This window comes from Spermophilus citellus, assembly GCF_964194105.1.
Source record: "Spermophilus citellus genome assembly, chromosome: 5".
Lineage (NCBI taxonomy): Eukaryota > Metazoa > Chordata > Mammalia > Rodentia > Sciuridae > Spermophilus > Spermophilus citellus.
This window is the reverse complement of record NC_138186.1, coordinates 41,708,360-41,723,029: the sequence shown is the minus strand read 5'-3', so window position 1 is coordinate 41,723,029 and position 14,670 is coordinate 41,708,360. Positions and strand designations below refer to the sequence as shown.

Here is a 14,670-nt window from a genome sequence, read left to right as displayed (position 1 = left end):
CAGAAGTTGGGGACATAAGTCACAACAGCATTCAAAACTGAGAATGAGTGCAACAAATCTACCTCTCTGACAAGTCAGCATTGTTTTCCATGGTTTACAAACGATGACGGTGGGAATCACAGAAGAGAAGAGGCCAGTTTAAAGTCATTTAGTTGAAGAATGAAATTTTAAACTAGTTAATGAAAAAAAAAATATGCTGCCTCTGGCCTCAACACCTGCCAGAGACACCATGCCCTGAAGGGACTTCTCTGCAGAATTCCTCTTACTCATCTTGGGGGAATTTTCTCTGGACACCTCCAAGAAAGCATGATTGATGGGAGCAGGATGCAGATTCCCCAGAGCTCTGGCATCTTTTCTAAATAACAGGTAAAGCTGAGTCCCTTGTTTCCCTAGTGAGAGTCTCTTCAACATCTTCCCCTTGCTCCAAATGCTATATTCCTTAGACTTCTAAAGGATAATTTTGTCCCCACCACCAGCTAATGCTGATTGGCTGCCACCACAAGCCCTTGCCCTGTTTTTACCCCACCACAGGGCTCTGCACTAACAGACATCACCACCTCTGCCCTGGGTCCATGTTTCACAGACTTAGGTGCCTTCTTTCAAATGCAATAGGATATTATCTGTGCAATTTTATGAGTGTGTGGCTGTTTTCATGGTGTGAAATATTTGGAGGGGAGCACTTTGGAACTTACCTGACTAAAGAATCTGACTTTTTGTAACTCAACATTTCTATCCACAATTGATTCAGAAACCTGAAAGGTAACTTCCTGTACTTCATCCATACCCAGTAGGACCCCAGTTCTGTAAAATTATCTAAAAACATAAAGTTCACACCTTGCATATCCCCTTTATCCTCCACAATCTTTAGCATAATAGAATATAGCTCATCAAGAGAGAGAGAGAGAGAGAGAGAGAGAGAGAGAGAGAGAGAGAGAGAGAAAAGGCAAAGACCTTGGAGTAAGTCAGAGATTGGTCAAAATCCTGATATATATTTATACATAATGTGACCTTGGACAAGTTATTTAATTTCGATTACCTTCCTATCCTCTACAAAATAAGACTGTTGCCTATATTTCAAATGAACAAAGATTAATATTAACATATTAAAGGAATATGAAGTTTTTAATATCAGTTCTGTTACCATATCATGAGGGAATCCTTAAAAAAATTTTTTTCTGGCTGCAGGAAATTCAGTGTTAATTCAGTGTTAGAATGTGTGCTTCACAAGTCTGAGGCCCTGGGTTCAAAACAAACAAAAATGTTTCCTGATTTGTAAAATAATACTAATTAACATTTAATAAACACCTTATATGTGTGAGGTACTGTATTAAGTACTTTGTGTGTTTAACTCTTCACCCACTACTTTTTCAAATGAGAAACCTGGGGGCCCAGAGAGGTTAAATTACATGCCCAAGGTTGTTCAGCTGGGAAACAGCAGAATTAAACCCAAGCAATCTAGCTCCTAAGCCCTGTTTTTACTCACATTAATATTTGTTCTGTCTAATGAGCCTAAAATGAGAGGTCCATATAAGCAAGATGCTTTGTTGGGAAAATGAATGTTTTTCCTAAAAAAGTAGGATTATAATTTTTAAATTATAAGCAGTGAATGTGATGTTTAACTAAGTTATCTAGGGCTGAGGATGTAGCTCAGTGGTAGAGTAATTGCCTAGCATGTGTGAAGCCCTGAATTCAATCCCCAGTACCATGACCAAAAAAAAAATTTAAAGTTATTTATATCATAATATTTGACAGGAAACCCACAATAGAAAGATTTCTATGTAAACTTTATTAATCATGATCATTTCTGCACACTAGGATATTTGATTCAAAATGTCCTAAGAGGACATCCCTTTGTTCCCCACATTCCCTTTCCATTACTTTGAGAAATGCTTGATAATAAAGCTTCAGGATAGGACAGAAACCTTAAAGGTCATCTAGTTCAAACTCCTGAATTTACAAGTGATAAAACTGAAGCAGAGGAATATGAAGTGACTTCCCCATATCAAATAATCATCCAGAGGAAGCTATGGTAGGTAGGACTAAGGTTTCCCAATTTCTGGTCTACCAAAAAGTGTTGTTTCCTCCTTGGTTTCAAGGCTAGCATGCAGGTTCTGCGGCAAGAGGGGCAGGGACACTGTAAAGCAGACTTTATTAAAAACAGAATAGACATCACTAGTCAGCAGAATCATGGGTTGTGTTTAAAAGTAGACTGATGGACTGGGGACACAGCTCAACAGAATAGCACATGCACCATGCCCTGGGTTCCATCCCCAGCACCACAAGAAATAAAGTAAACTGAGGCACAAGAACATTTTAAAGTTTATTTCAACAAACAGCTATTCATGATTAAGGCAGCTCCAGTCCAGAAGTAGTTCAGTAAAGTCAAAGAGGCAACTCAAGAGGGAGAGTTTAATAGGGAAAACACAGAAGTAAATCAAAGAAAATGTTTTATTATAATTATACATTTACACTATTTAGTCTGTCCTATTGGAAACAGCTTAGGTATATAAATCCACTGTCTGGTTCTAAGTGATTGGATTTGAGTTCTCTTTTTCTTTAGGTATTTTCTAGAAATAGCTCTAATGAAGTCTCGCTTGTGTTCACAAGTCAAACAAGGTTAAGGCACTTTATGAGGCCTAACAGCCTTTGCTCAGAAATTCTTCTGATCCCAGCTCCATAAAAGTGAAGCACCTAAAACAAGAAAGGTGATAATTCTGATCTATAAATTCTTAGTTCGGGCAAGCATGGGATAGCGTCCTAATTTTTAGGGACCACACAATTACCAGAAAAGAGGGAAAAGGAGGCTCAGAGTGAAATCTGTCTTCACAAATGTGAAGGCCTTTAATGTAGAAGGAAGATCAGATTTCTTCCTTGGTCCCTGGGAGTGCAACCAGATCTAGGGAGGCAGCTGGAAATACCACTGAGTTGGAAATCAGACAGGACTTGAGTACAAGTCACACAAGGCCACTAACTTAATATGACCCTAGAACAACTTAATCAGCATTTATGAGCCCACATTTGTGCATCCATTAAATAGACGTTTTATCTCCTCCAGAGGATGCTGTAAATATATAAAACAAGGAATACTGGGTACATGGCAACCAAACTAAGGGTTCAGATCTGTAAATGAGACTACTATCCATAAAGTATTATCGGTACTATTGTATGCTTTCAGCTCTTCCCCAGTCCCACATCCCGGGTTTTCCTTCACTTGTAAGAGTAGTGTCACCCTTTATTTCGTCCTCCCAAATATTCTTGGAGTTTTCCTCCTTTAGGCCAACCACAGCACAGAGGAGCTCTTCCTCCTGCTGGGATTCTCTGACTGGCCCTCCCTGCAGCCAGTCCTGTTCGCCCTCGTCCTCTTCTGCTACCTGCTCACCCTAATGGGCAACTGCACGCTTGTGCTGCTGGTCGTGGGCGACCCGCGTCTGCACACGCCCATGTACTACTTCCTTTGCCCCCTGGCCCTGGTGGACGCCACCTTCACCACCAGCGTGGCACCCCCGCTGCTGACCAACCTGCACTGATCGGCGCTTAGGCTGCCCCGCGGCGGTTGCATGGAGCGGCTGTGTGCAACCCTGGCTCTGGGATCTTCTGAGTGTGTCCTCCTGGCGGTGATGGCACTGAGCTGTTCTGCGGTGCTCGCCTCGCCCCGCCTCTGCCTCGCAGTGGCCCGGGCTTCCTGGCTGGGCGGCCTCGCCAATTCCGCCACCCAAACCGCGCTCTCGGCCGCTAGGCCGCTCTGCCCTACCCTCCAGCTGGACCCGTTGGTCTGTGAGCTCCCCGGGCTGCTCAAGCTGGCCTGTGGCGGCGGCAGAAACACCACCCGTGTTCCCCGCCCTAGTGGTTATACTGCTGGTGCCACCCACCGTCATCTTGGCCTCCTATGGCGCGGTGGGCTAAGCCATCAGAAGCATGCGGTCCAGCGGAGGCCAGAGGAAAGCTGTGGGCACGTGTGACTCCCACCTGACAGCCGTCTGTCTGTTCTATGGTTCCGCAATCTACACCTACCTGCAGCCCACGCACAGCTACAACCAGGGGCCAGGCAAATTCATGTTGCTCTTCTACACTATGGTCACAAACTCTCTGGAATAAGAAAGTGAAGAGGGCACCCAGAAGGCTCCTGGAGAGACTGGGGGAGAGCTCAAGCCGGGCAGTAAGTGGCTTGGGAAGGGGAAAATGTTTTATCCTAGGTCTCATGGATGGAAATTCCCAGTAGACAATCAGTCACTTTGGCCTTCAGGAGTTCATTTTCTTAAAAAGAATCAACAAGATTTGTTTTCAGGGAAACTAAGGCTGAAGGGAGATTCCCTCCGTTTACCAGGTAAGGGTCAAATTCTTCAGAGAAAATGCCTGTATCATATAATGCAAATACACTCCCTCCACACCCCCAGTGGAAAACACCTGCAGGCTTTCTCCTACACCAATGAAGAAAAGAAACATGATGGCATGGACTTCCTCATCCTCAGGAGATACTCAGGAGTTCACATGTGGTCAAGATGATGAACAACAGGATGTTTTCTGGCAGTCTGATGGAAGACTATGGAAGATTTTGAGGGCTCTGCCATCAGGCATCTCTCAAGTTAACAAAGGGAAGCACAGGCCCTACCCATCCAGAAAAAGGACCATGGCCTTTCTTCTTGGGAAACCAGCCCAACCTAATGCAGACCTAGACAGGTGGGCAGTACCCACCACAGCGGTTTGGCTCATAGGCTATGAGCAACAGTCATAAATTTGGGGAATTATGCTGAAAGAGATTAAACATGGAGAAACTCTTTTGCATGAGATGGTCTTCAACAAGTTTGAAAGAAAAGAAGGAACCAGAATTGATGGAGAAGAAAGCAGGCTTGTTTTGGGTTGTAAGAAAAACCTACAAGTGATCTGTAATGAAACATGAGAGAGAGAGACAATGAGGGGGCTGAAGTTGTAGCTCAGTGGTAGAGGGCTAGCCTAGTAGTGTGTAAGGCACAGGATTTGATCCTCAACACCACGTAAAAATAAATAAATAAAATAAAGAATGAGATAGAGCAGTACATTAGAGGTAGGAAAGAAACCAAGTTCCCAAGAAAGGAGCAGAGTGATGAAGGGAACATTGGGGTAAAAACGGAAGCCAAGCCCTAGCCTCCTCCATCTAGAGCCGAATGCCCAACCTAGAACCTAAGGCCAGCGGAGCCAACACTGGTACACATCCCCCAACTTTCAGGAATCCCATTCCCTACAGAAGCATATCTACCTGCAAGAAGCCACCCTAGAGATACAAAATCTCTAGATCCCCATGGAAACTATCTTTCCATTCCTGCTTCTAGAAATAAGAAGAATTTTGATTGGGCATGGGACATGGAGAAAAAGGAGCATGGTGCCAGATTTCATTTCATACCAAGAAACTTTAAATAAGAAAAGTGCAATTAGATTGAATTTCTAAATTACTTATTAATTGGATTGTAATCATGTTGAAGTAAAAAAGTTAATTCATAATAAGTGGAAATTTATTTTGGTTCACTGATTATTGAGTGATATTACAGATAAAGCACTAAGCTTGACATATAAACATTAAAAATCAGTAGAATTGTATCACAACCTAAGCTTAATATCTTATCCTATTGGAAAGGAAATGGGGATTTGGACAACAAATTTCAAGTCAGCTTTGAATGCTATCTCTAAAATGAAAACATTATCTTCTATTCTTAGTAACAATCCTGCCATCAATTATGGTAGAATCATATCAATCAATTATGGTAGGATTTACCTCCCACCCCCCAAACTTTCTCTGTTCTCTCATTCTCATTAATTTTGGGAAATCATGAAAAATGTTGTTACTGAGTAAGAGCTAAGAAAATAAACTCTACTCTGGGTAACCACCTGGTCCCCAAGATAGTCAACCCCCAATACAATAGCGTGTCAGAAAGAGTAAATTGCCCTCTCTGATGCTATAATCAGCCATGATCTTCCCATCTTCCAGTTTCTTTCCATTGCAAGTCACAACCTGGGTCTCAGGAGTCACACCAGACACAGTCTCAATCATCTTTTTCACCTGGGCTACTGAGCTGGACCTTCGCACCTGCAGGAGGTGCCTCTGCCCCTCATCTCTTGCCTCCACCACAAACAAAGGCAGCTCCTTGTCACTGGGCTTCACCACCTTCAGGGTGAGGTGAATGGTGTTTTCCTTGTCAATACCATAAAATGACAGTGGTTTCTGTGGCTCTAGGGTCTGGGAGCCCAGCAGAAGGACTTGGTCCTGAACAGGAATCTTGGTCTTCGACCTGATGTGTTCATTGATCTTCTTCACGCTGTCTTTCAAGCTGGCAGCAAAGGTCATTAAGGGCCTTTCCTCAGAATGGACATTCACCTGGGAAAAGAAAACCACAAGACATTGCCTAAAATGACTGCCACTTCTTATAACCTCTTGCTCTCTCACCCTAATGGCTGTCCTACCCTTCCACTGTCTGTGTGGCTCTCCAACTCTTCTCCAATTATCTGTATCCCTCCTCCCCTTGAAATTTCTGGTTTGGATTTCCCAGATTATAACACAAACATGAACGTTAGTCTCATTCCTTTTGAACAATACCTCTTATCCATCTCAAAATGCAATGAATTATTTCCCACCTTATTTTACCTGCCTCACTTATCCAGTGATCAAGTTTGTCAAGTGTCAAAAGTTAACCATACAAAGCTTCAAAAAGATGTACAAAAGATTCTGAAAATAACTCCCAAAGCAAATTTCTAAGACTTGGTAGCCTTGTGGGAATATGGCAATACTTAACATAGAGAAGAGACACTACAGTGAAGAAATAGGTGTAGATCTAGGTTGATTTATATATTTTTGTGTGACATATAGGAGATGTTTTCTCAGGCTATACAGGGGTGATCTTCTCTATCTTTCATATTTTCCCTGTAATTGTAGCAAGATTTAGGTACAGTGCTACCTTCTGTGAGTGAGGCCCTGGTCTAATTTTAAAAGATCATATACCACAATACAGTAGGTATATGTATAAAAATACAAGAAATATGGATGAATAAATAACACTGAGCATAGTATCACTGTAATATGTAAGCTATTATAAAGAATGGCATATTAAGAAAGAGACTAACAATACAGAAGTGTTTTATCCTTAGCACAGTGTTCTTTTAAATAGTCACAGAGGGTATCTTCTGGCCTTGAGAATCTTTTTTTTTTTTTTTCAATACTTAGGATATGAAGCCAGGGCCTTAGGCTTTTTAGGCAAGTGTTCTACCAAGACCTCTGAAAAAAATTATTGAAACCAAGTCCTGCTAAGCAGCCCAGGCTGGCATCCAACTTGCAATCCTCCTGCCTCAGGCACCTGAGCAACTGGGATCACTGATGTGGGCCATCACACCCAGCCTCTCTATATATTCTTATTTAATGTCATATATTAGGTTATTAACAAAAAGGTAAATGAATTTCCATCAACTCTCCTTAGGAAAAGAGGGAAAGTTAAGTTTAAGAACTCTGGTAATATTTTAAAATCTCAACTCTTTCCATTCCTGTTGAGCATAATCCTCCCTCCCTCAATTCCTACTAAGGTAGGAGAAAAGGCTGGAATAGGAAGATAGGAAATTTGGGACCTTTCAAGGTCAGGTTTTAGTGTAGCAAGGCTGAGAGACCACAGACAAAAATTAGGCCTCATCAAGGTCAGGCTCATTCCTATGTAAGAAGAAAAACTAATAGTGAGACAGCTATTGCCTAGTTCCCAGAACCCCTCCCCAAAACAGCACAGTAACCTGATTGGACCAAATGGCTCATGAGAGCTCATGGGCCCTGCGTGCCTTACCCAGAATTGGGCCAGGGACTGACTTCCTTAACCCTGTAGACTCATATATGCCCCTAGACAACAGACACCTTTAGCAACCCTCTCTTGGAACACCACCCGCTTTGGGAGCTCTGCTTTCTTTCTTTCTTTCTATTACTCTAACAAATCCTGTGACTTTGCTCTCACCCTTGTATTCATGGATTTCATTCTTTGAATTCAGGAGACAAAGAACTCATCCAACCAAGTTCCACATTACACTACCAGTTCTCCCTCAGGGCAGGCAGTCCAAGTTCTGATTCAAAAGAGAACTCCAGAGCCATGTAACCAGATGACTGGCTTCTCTTCAGAGTACCTTCCTTCCCAGCACCTGCTTCCACTCCTTCACGATGCCTCCCAGCCACCTCACTTCCAGAGCACAGTCCCTCCTCTATTCCTTAGATGTTTCCTCAACTCTTGGAAGTAATTTTCCTTTCCCCAGTCTCTTTATCAAATCCCAACTTACAGAAAGTACTTCACAGGCAGCCATCTCTGCAATCAAGGGAACAGACAGGAGAGTGAGAAAAGGGACCGTGTGTCCAGCTTATATGTGAGCAGTTGAGGTGGAAATCCCCTGCTGGACTGCTGTATTGTCCCTATATGGCTGTGTCCTTTGGTCTTGAATGTTCTCCTGAATTTTCTTTCACTTTTGCTGGAGTGGAGTTGATAAACAAAGAATACTCTCTGTTCAGGACTTTCTCCCCTGGGGCAACCCATTTGCTCTGCTTGTTCTAAGCATGGATGGTCCTTGGATGCTGAGAATTTTTTCCTTCCCCCATGCACTCTTGATTCTGCCTGTGACTATCTACTCTGCAGCCCTGGTCCTTCACTGTCTTCAATATCTGTGATATTGGTTACCCTCTCCCACTGCTCTTAGGAACACTCCATCAATCACTGCCTTCCTGAGAGCAAGAGCACCCAGGTGGTGACAGTCATGGCTGATGTGGAGTGATGTGGCTGTGAATAGCCTGTTCACTCTAGCTGGGCAGGATGCCTGTTCACTCTAGCTGGGCAGGATGCCTGTTCACTCTAGCTGGGCAGGATACATGAAATATACCTGGAGAAGACACAGGAAAAATAATCCTTAAATGAGACATGAGTTCAAGTCCTGAGGGTGCCACATACATTACATCAGGCAAATCAATCTCTCTCTCTCTCTCTCTCTCTCTCTCTCTCTCTCTCCATGGGAATTAAACTCAGGGGAACTTGACCACTGAGCCACATCCCCAGCGCAATTTTGTATTTTAGTTAGAGACAGGGTCTCACTGAGTTGCTTAGCACCTTGCTAAATTACTAAGGCTAGCTTTGAACTTTCAATCCTCCTGCCTCCACCTCTTGAGCCACTGGAATTACAGGCATGCGCCACTGTGCCTGGCTCATCTCTTTTAACTGATGTTTTTTTTTTTAATTGGATGTTCACAACATTACAAAGCTCTTGACAAATCATATTTCATACATTAGAATCAAGTGGGTTATGAACTCCCATTTTTACCCCAAATACAGATTGCAGATAGTAGGGGATAGGAAAGGTAGCAGAATACAACAGTCACTAATATGGCAGTATGTAAAAATGTGATGTGTAACTGATGGTTTTTTTGTCATGAGATGTTTGGCAGAGTTATGAAAAATTGTGGTATATATGTGTAATAAGAAATGTAATGCAAAAAAACCAAAGTACACGTATGAAGACATGAATTGATGTGAACATACTTTATATACAAAGATATAAAAAATTGTGCTCCATATGTGTAATAAGAATTGTAATGCAAAAAAATAAAATATGAAAACTGGAAAAAATAAAATGAGATGTTTGGAGAGGATTCTAAAGTGTCTTATAGACTTAGAAAAACTTGCTAAAAACATTTATAAAATTCATATACATATATATAAATATATATATACACACACACACACACATATATGTGTGTGTGTGTGTGTGTATATTTTTTTTTAAAAAAGGGTCTTGCTAAGTTTTCCAGGCCAGCTTCAAGCTTGTGATCCTTTTGTTTCAGCCTCCCCAGTTACTGAAAGTTACTGGGATGGCAGGTGTGTGCCACTGTGCCTGATTTACAAAGAATTTGGGATTCCTGGGTCTTAAGTTCTCCCACACACTTTCTACAAACCAAATACACCATGTCAGAACAATCTTAAGCCAACAAATAATTGCTGACTTCCACCTTCCACATACCAAAACGGTCCACATACACACTTATACCACAGTGCCTTTATTTCTCCACCTCTATTCCTGGAAGCTCCTTAGAACTGAGAACTCAGAGATATCTAAAGGCATTGCAAACTCCCTCATTCTTCAGATTTGGATTGAGACCAAAGGAGCATGCATATATGCAAATATGTAGCTTCAGGAAATTAACTCTATCACTCCCTCCTTCTGACATTCCAAATGTATCACTGCCTTTTCACAAACTCTCAGGACATTGCCATGGAGCCAACAGTTTTAAAAAAATTATTAAAAGTGCTTTGATTTTTCAAAGTAAGAAGCCTATAAAAATTCCAATGTATCATCTTTTTTGTGTGTGTTTGTAGTGGCTACCTATTGTACCTTCACTAAATGATAGATCTTAAATTATCTCACTGTATTCTGGGGGGAAGGGGCTCCATCCCAGAGAACTTGGATTTTACAGAAGTAAAATAGAGAGTAAGGAAATCCAACAGTTCATTCCAATACCTAAAAAGCCTAATATAAATCACATCTTTCTTGTGAAGCTCTTATTATAATATTAAATAGTTAATAAAAGTAGAAAGACTATTACTTAAGTGTTTTTATGTATTTTTTGGAGTATATTTACTCCCCCCCCCCAGTTCTGAGAATGGAACCCAGAACCTCATGCACAATAAGCAAGCACCATCGCACTGAACTACATCCCCAACACTTGGACAACTGTTTTAAGCACATAGGATAAGTATGAGGGGAAGAATGCTGATGAAATATATCAGAAAACCACTGGACCCTGCTGTTCTCATTTCAGAACTCGCTTCAGGTCCATGTTATCCTGTGATTAAAAATCAAGGTGCTGACATTTGGCTGCCCTGCATCCGCTGTCCAATAGGATTTGGACATTCTGAAACGTCCCTAGTTTCCAGGCAAAAAAATGTCAACTTAGGTTAAGTGCAAATGGGAAACAGAAAGCCATGCAGTATGGTAGGGATGGAGAAAGAGCCTGGAAGAAAAGAAAGTAAAAAACATTTTCTGCCCCCAAAATGAGCCATGCCAGGTGTTTGACCAATTGACTCTGCCACTGAATACTGAATAAAGTAAAGCTTGCTGATCCAAAAAAGAAGAAGAAGAAGAAGAAAAGAAAGGAAAAGCTACACAAACCCTGACTTGAGTAAACTTCTTTTACTTTTACACCTTCATGTCTTTGCTGGAAGTCAATAGGGAGAGGGAGAGTAGGTGGTAAAGCAGCTGTAAATCAGATCATTCTCTCCTCATGCCCTTTCATTCTCTGCCCTTCTTGCCTCAGTTCCTGACAGTATCTTGGTGCCCACAAGTGCAATATCAGAGGCAGCAGGAACACTGGCAAGAGGCACAAGGAGGATTCACTCCAGGGCTCCATTCCTGGGGATGACATTTTCTAAGAATGATATTGATCTCCTACTGCCACCAGATCTATGCTCATGGCTCCAACAGAAGCTGCATATTTCTACATAGCTGCATCCATTCATGGTTCCTTGAATTCCTTGCACATCTTTGAACACACTAAGCCCTCTGACATCCTCAACCAGTGAGCATGCCTTCCCCCCAAGTCTATCTTCACACCTCAAAGTATGTGAACCCACAGTGTAAGCAGCATCTCCTTCAGGAAATTTTTTCTACTCCTTTCTAATTTGGGGATATGTGACCCTCTTCTGTCCTCCCATACTTCCTACAAAAAACTTTTAGGGCACATTTTCCAAGCGGCAGGACCATATGCTTGTCTGAAGGGAGTAGGAATCTGAAGGGTTGTGATTGTGTTGTAGTGAACTTCTATCCTCAGCTCTGTTCTAGTGCTGAGGCATCAATAGTAGACCAGGGGAAGAGGCTAGGCTACAGTAACACTCACTCTTCCAAAAATATTCGGAGTTAAATTGGTTGGAAAATATGTTTTCTTCAAAGCCAGCTAGCTTTAAAGGAAGGTAAAAGAGACTTATTTCAAAAGTTCCATCTTTGAAATCTCGAAAGGAGAGTAAAGCTTTTAAAGAAGCAGCAGCAGGGAAGTGAGAACAAGGGCAGGACATGTACCTGTGCAGATTTAGCCTGTGTTAGACTCACCTGGGGAGGGGACAATCTCCATTCTCAGCTTCTTCAGGGGAACAGACCCTGAGCTTCCATTCTTAGGTCATGGTAAAGAAGTTGCTCTTAATTTCAGAGAAGCCCCAAATTCAGTCTGTTTTAGTGCTGTCTGGCACAGGAAATAATATTTACTAAATCCATGATGAATTAATAAATAAGTGAATAATGTTTAGTGAGTACTTATGTTTCAGGAACTTCATAAGACTCTTAAATGTAGTATCTTTGCTGATAAACAAGTCACCAACTCACCCACAGTCATATGAATGAGTAACAGCTGGTCAGCGAGAGTTCAAATGCATACCTTTATTTTTATAGTCCTGCTCTTCTTATATGTTTTGTTGTTTCCATGGAAGGAAAAGGGCAGCGAATAATCTGCACTGGAGTTGGGGATTTCCCACAGCAGGATGGGAGGTTACTGTGAGGACAAACCTGGGATACTCCCAGCAAAAACAAATTAAGGGGATTCCCTTCCCTAAGGTCACCTGGATTATAAGAAACAGTGCTCTTTCGTGGAATAGAAACAACACATCTGTACTCTGATCCCTCTCTCTTCTCTTCCCTTCCTATGTGGAGTCCACCCTGCTCAAGGACAGGGGAAAGGTTGTGCCAGATACTCTGGCACCTTTTTGCTGACCATAAGCATGATTTCCTCTTGGGGCCTCCTCCTAGGTTCTTGTCTCAAGATCAGTCTCATTTATTTTTCCTCTGTCACAATAAATCCTTTCTGGAGAAAAAAAATTTTTTTTCATTTGCCTCTAATCTCAAAAACGAGCCAAGGTGAAAGATCATGTTGAAGAGGCTTTGCCAGATTGCAGCAAAGCAGATGCCCTATAAAATTAAAAGCTCTTTTGAAATTAGGGGCAACTTCCTCATATTCAGAGTACTGGCTGAAGAATTTTTCCTCCCCAACCCCAGAGACACACCAAGGAAGCTGAGAATAGAAATTTCTCCTCCTGACACTATTGACGTGTTCCCTGTCCAGCATAGTCTAACTAAACCTGCACACGTTTATTTCCTGTCCTTCGCCCCACTTTGTCACCTCTCATAAAAGCTTTTCTAGATCTTCGGGTTTGCAAAGATGTAAATTTTTAACATAAAAGTTCCTTCAATCTTTCTTTAAAACTAGCTTTGGATAAAACCTATTTTTCTTGACAATTTGTGGAGTGCAATGAGCAGTAGAACCTAACCCATCCTCCACCACAGTAATGACAGTAAAATGTCTCAGATACTTACAAAGCTCCCCAGTTGGCCCTCCTGATGAACCAGTCACCTCTCTCCCATTGGGGCCTCCTTAGAGCACAATTGGTTTTAATTTGTTTAATATTTATATTTTAGTTTTAGGTGGACACAGTATCTTTATTTTATTTCTATGTGGTGCTGAGGATTGAACCCAGTGCGTCATGCATGCTAGGTGAGCACTCTATTACTGAGCTACAACCCCAGCCTACCACAGTTTTTTTTTTGTTGTTGTTCCAGGGACTGTACTGAGGATTGCTTAACCACTAAGCTGAATCCCCAACCATTTTTCTTTTCTTTTTTTTTTTCTCCAATTTTGAGACAGGGTCTTGCTAAATTGCTGAGGCTGGCCTCAAACTTTCGATTCTCCTGCCTCAGCCTGAGCCACTGGGATAATACGTATGGGCACCTGATAGCAGAGGTTTCTTTCTAGTCTCTTTTTAATGCTGATTAAAGAGTTTCTAAGACTGCTTTGAAATCTAAAGTATTGTTTCAGAAATGCCAACCACACTCAATGTAAAAAGTTACTGAGCCAGGCATGGTGGCAAACACCTGTAATCCTGCAACTCTGTAATCTCAGAGATTTAGGAGGCTGAGGCAGAAGGATTGCAAATTCAAGAACAGTCTCAGCAATTTAAAAAATAAAAAATAAAAATGTCTGGGTATGTAACTCAGTGGTACAGCACTCCTGGTGTGTTGAGAGCCACAGCCAAAGAAGTCCCCTAATGAGCAGCTCCGTGGAGGAGCCAATCAGCTAGATGTTGCAGCCAAAGGGGCCCCAGCAAACTTCCAGCTGCCAGCAAACTGAAATTAGGGGCAACTTCCTCATATTCAGTGTACGACTGAAGAATTTTTCCTCCCCAACTCCAAGGACACACCAAGGAAGCTGAGAATAGAAATTTATTCCTTTTGACCCACTGACATGTTCCCTGCCCAGCACAGTCTAACTAAATCTACACATGTATTTTTCTTGCCTTTTGCCCCACTTTGTCACCCCTAATAAAAGCTTTTCCAGCTCTTCAGGTTTGTCAAGATGCAAATTTGTAACATAAAAGTTTCCTCTATCTTCCTTTAAAGCTAGCTTTAAATAAAACCTAATTTTCTTGCCAATTTATGGAATACAATGAGCACACCTACCCCAGCCTCCACCACAGTAATAATTCTGGGCAATAACAGTAAATATGTCTCAGATACCTACAAAGTTCCCCACTTGGCCCTCCTGATGAACCAGTCACTACCCCCATGGATGTCTCCTTAGAGCACAGGTATTTTGTTGTTGTTGTTGTTGTTATTTGTTTGTTTCCTTTTTTGGTACGAGACTGAACCCAGGAGTGCTTA

The 14,670-nt window shown here is 41.9% G+C and overlaps 3 protein-coding genes across 3 annotated transcripts in view; 1 reads left to right on the top strand and 2 right to left on the bottom strand.

Moving 5' to 3' along the window:
• OR2I1 (olfactory receptor family 2 subfamily I member 1) overlaps positions 1 to 3,936 on the top strand; it is a gene marked incomplete at its 5' end in the record, with an annotated part of 46,227 nt that extends 42,291 nt beyond the window's left edge. The window contains 1 exon segment of the mRNA XM_081296414.1: positions 3,912 to 3,936. Within this exon segment, the coding sequence (XP_081152540.1) occupies position 3,912 (1 nt within the window). The 3' untranslated portion in view covers positions 3,913 to 3,936.
• Positions 2,396 to 3,890, bottom strand: LOC308649870 (uncharacterized protein). The gene is made up of 2 exons (XM_081295713.1): positions 3,519 to 3,890; positions 2,396 to 2,691 (listed from the first exon to the last, which is right to left on the bottom strand). Exons 1-2 carry the CDS (start codon positions 3,873 to 3,875, stop codon positions 2,608 to 2,610), a joined length of 441 nt encoding a protein of 146 aa, XP_081151839.1. The 5' UTR covers positions 3,876 to 3,890; the 3' UTR covers positions 2,396 to 2,607.
• A 1,578-nt stretch (positions 3,937 to 5,514) lies between the features above and the next one.
• UBD (ubiquitin D) lies at positions 5,515 to 8,327 on the bottom strand. Its single transcript, XM_081295712.1, has 2 exons — positions 8,272 to 8,327; positions 5,515 to 6,346 (listed from the first exon to the last, which is right to left on the bottom strand). Exons 1-2 carry the CDS (start codon positions 8,293 to 8,295, stop codon positions 5,876 to 5,878), a joined length of 495 nt encoding a protein of 164 aa, XP_081151838.1. The 5' UTR covers positions 8,296 to 8,327; the 3' UTR covers positions 5,515 to 5,875.
• Between the last annotated feature and the right edge of the window lie 6,343 nt (positions 8,328 to 14,670).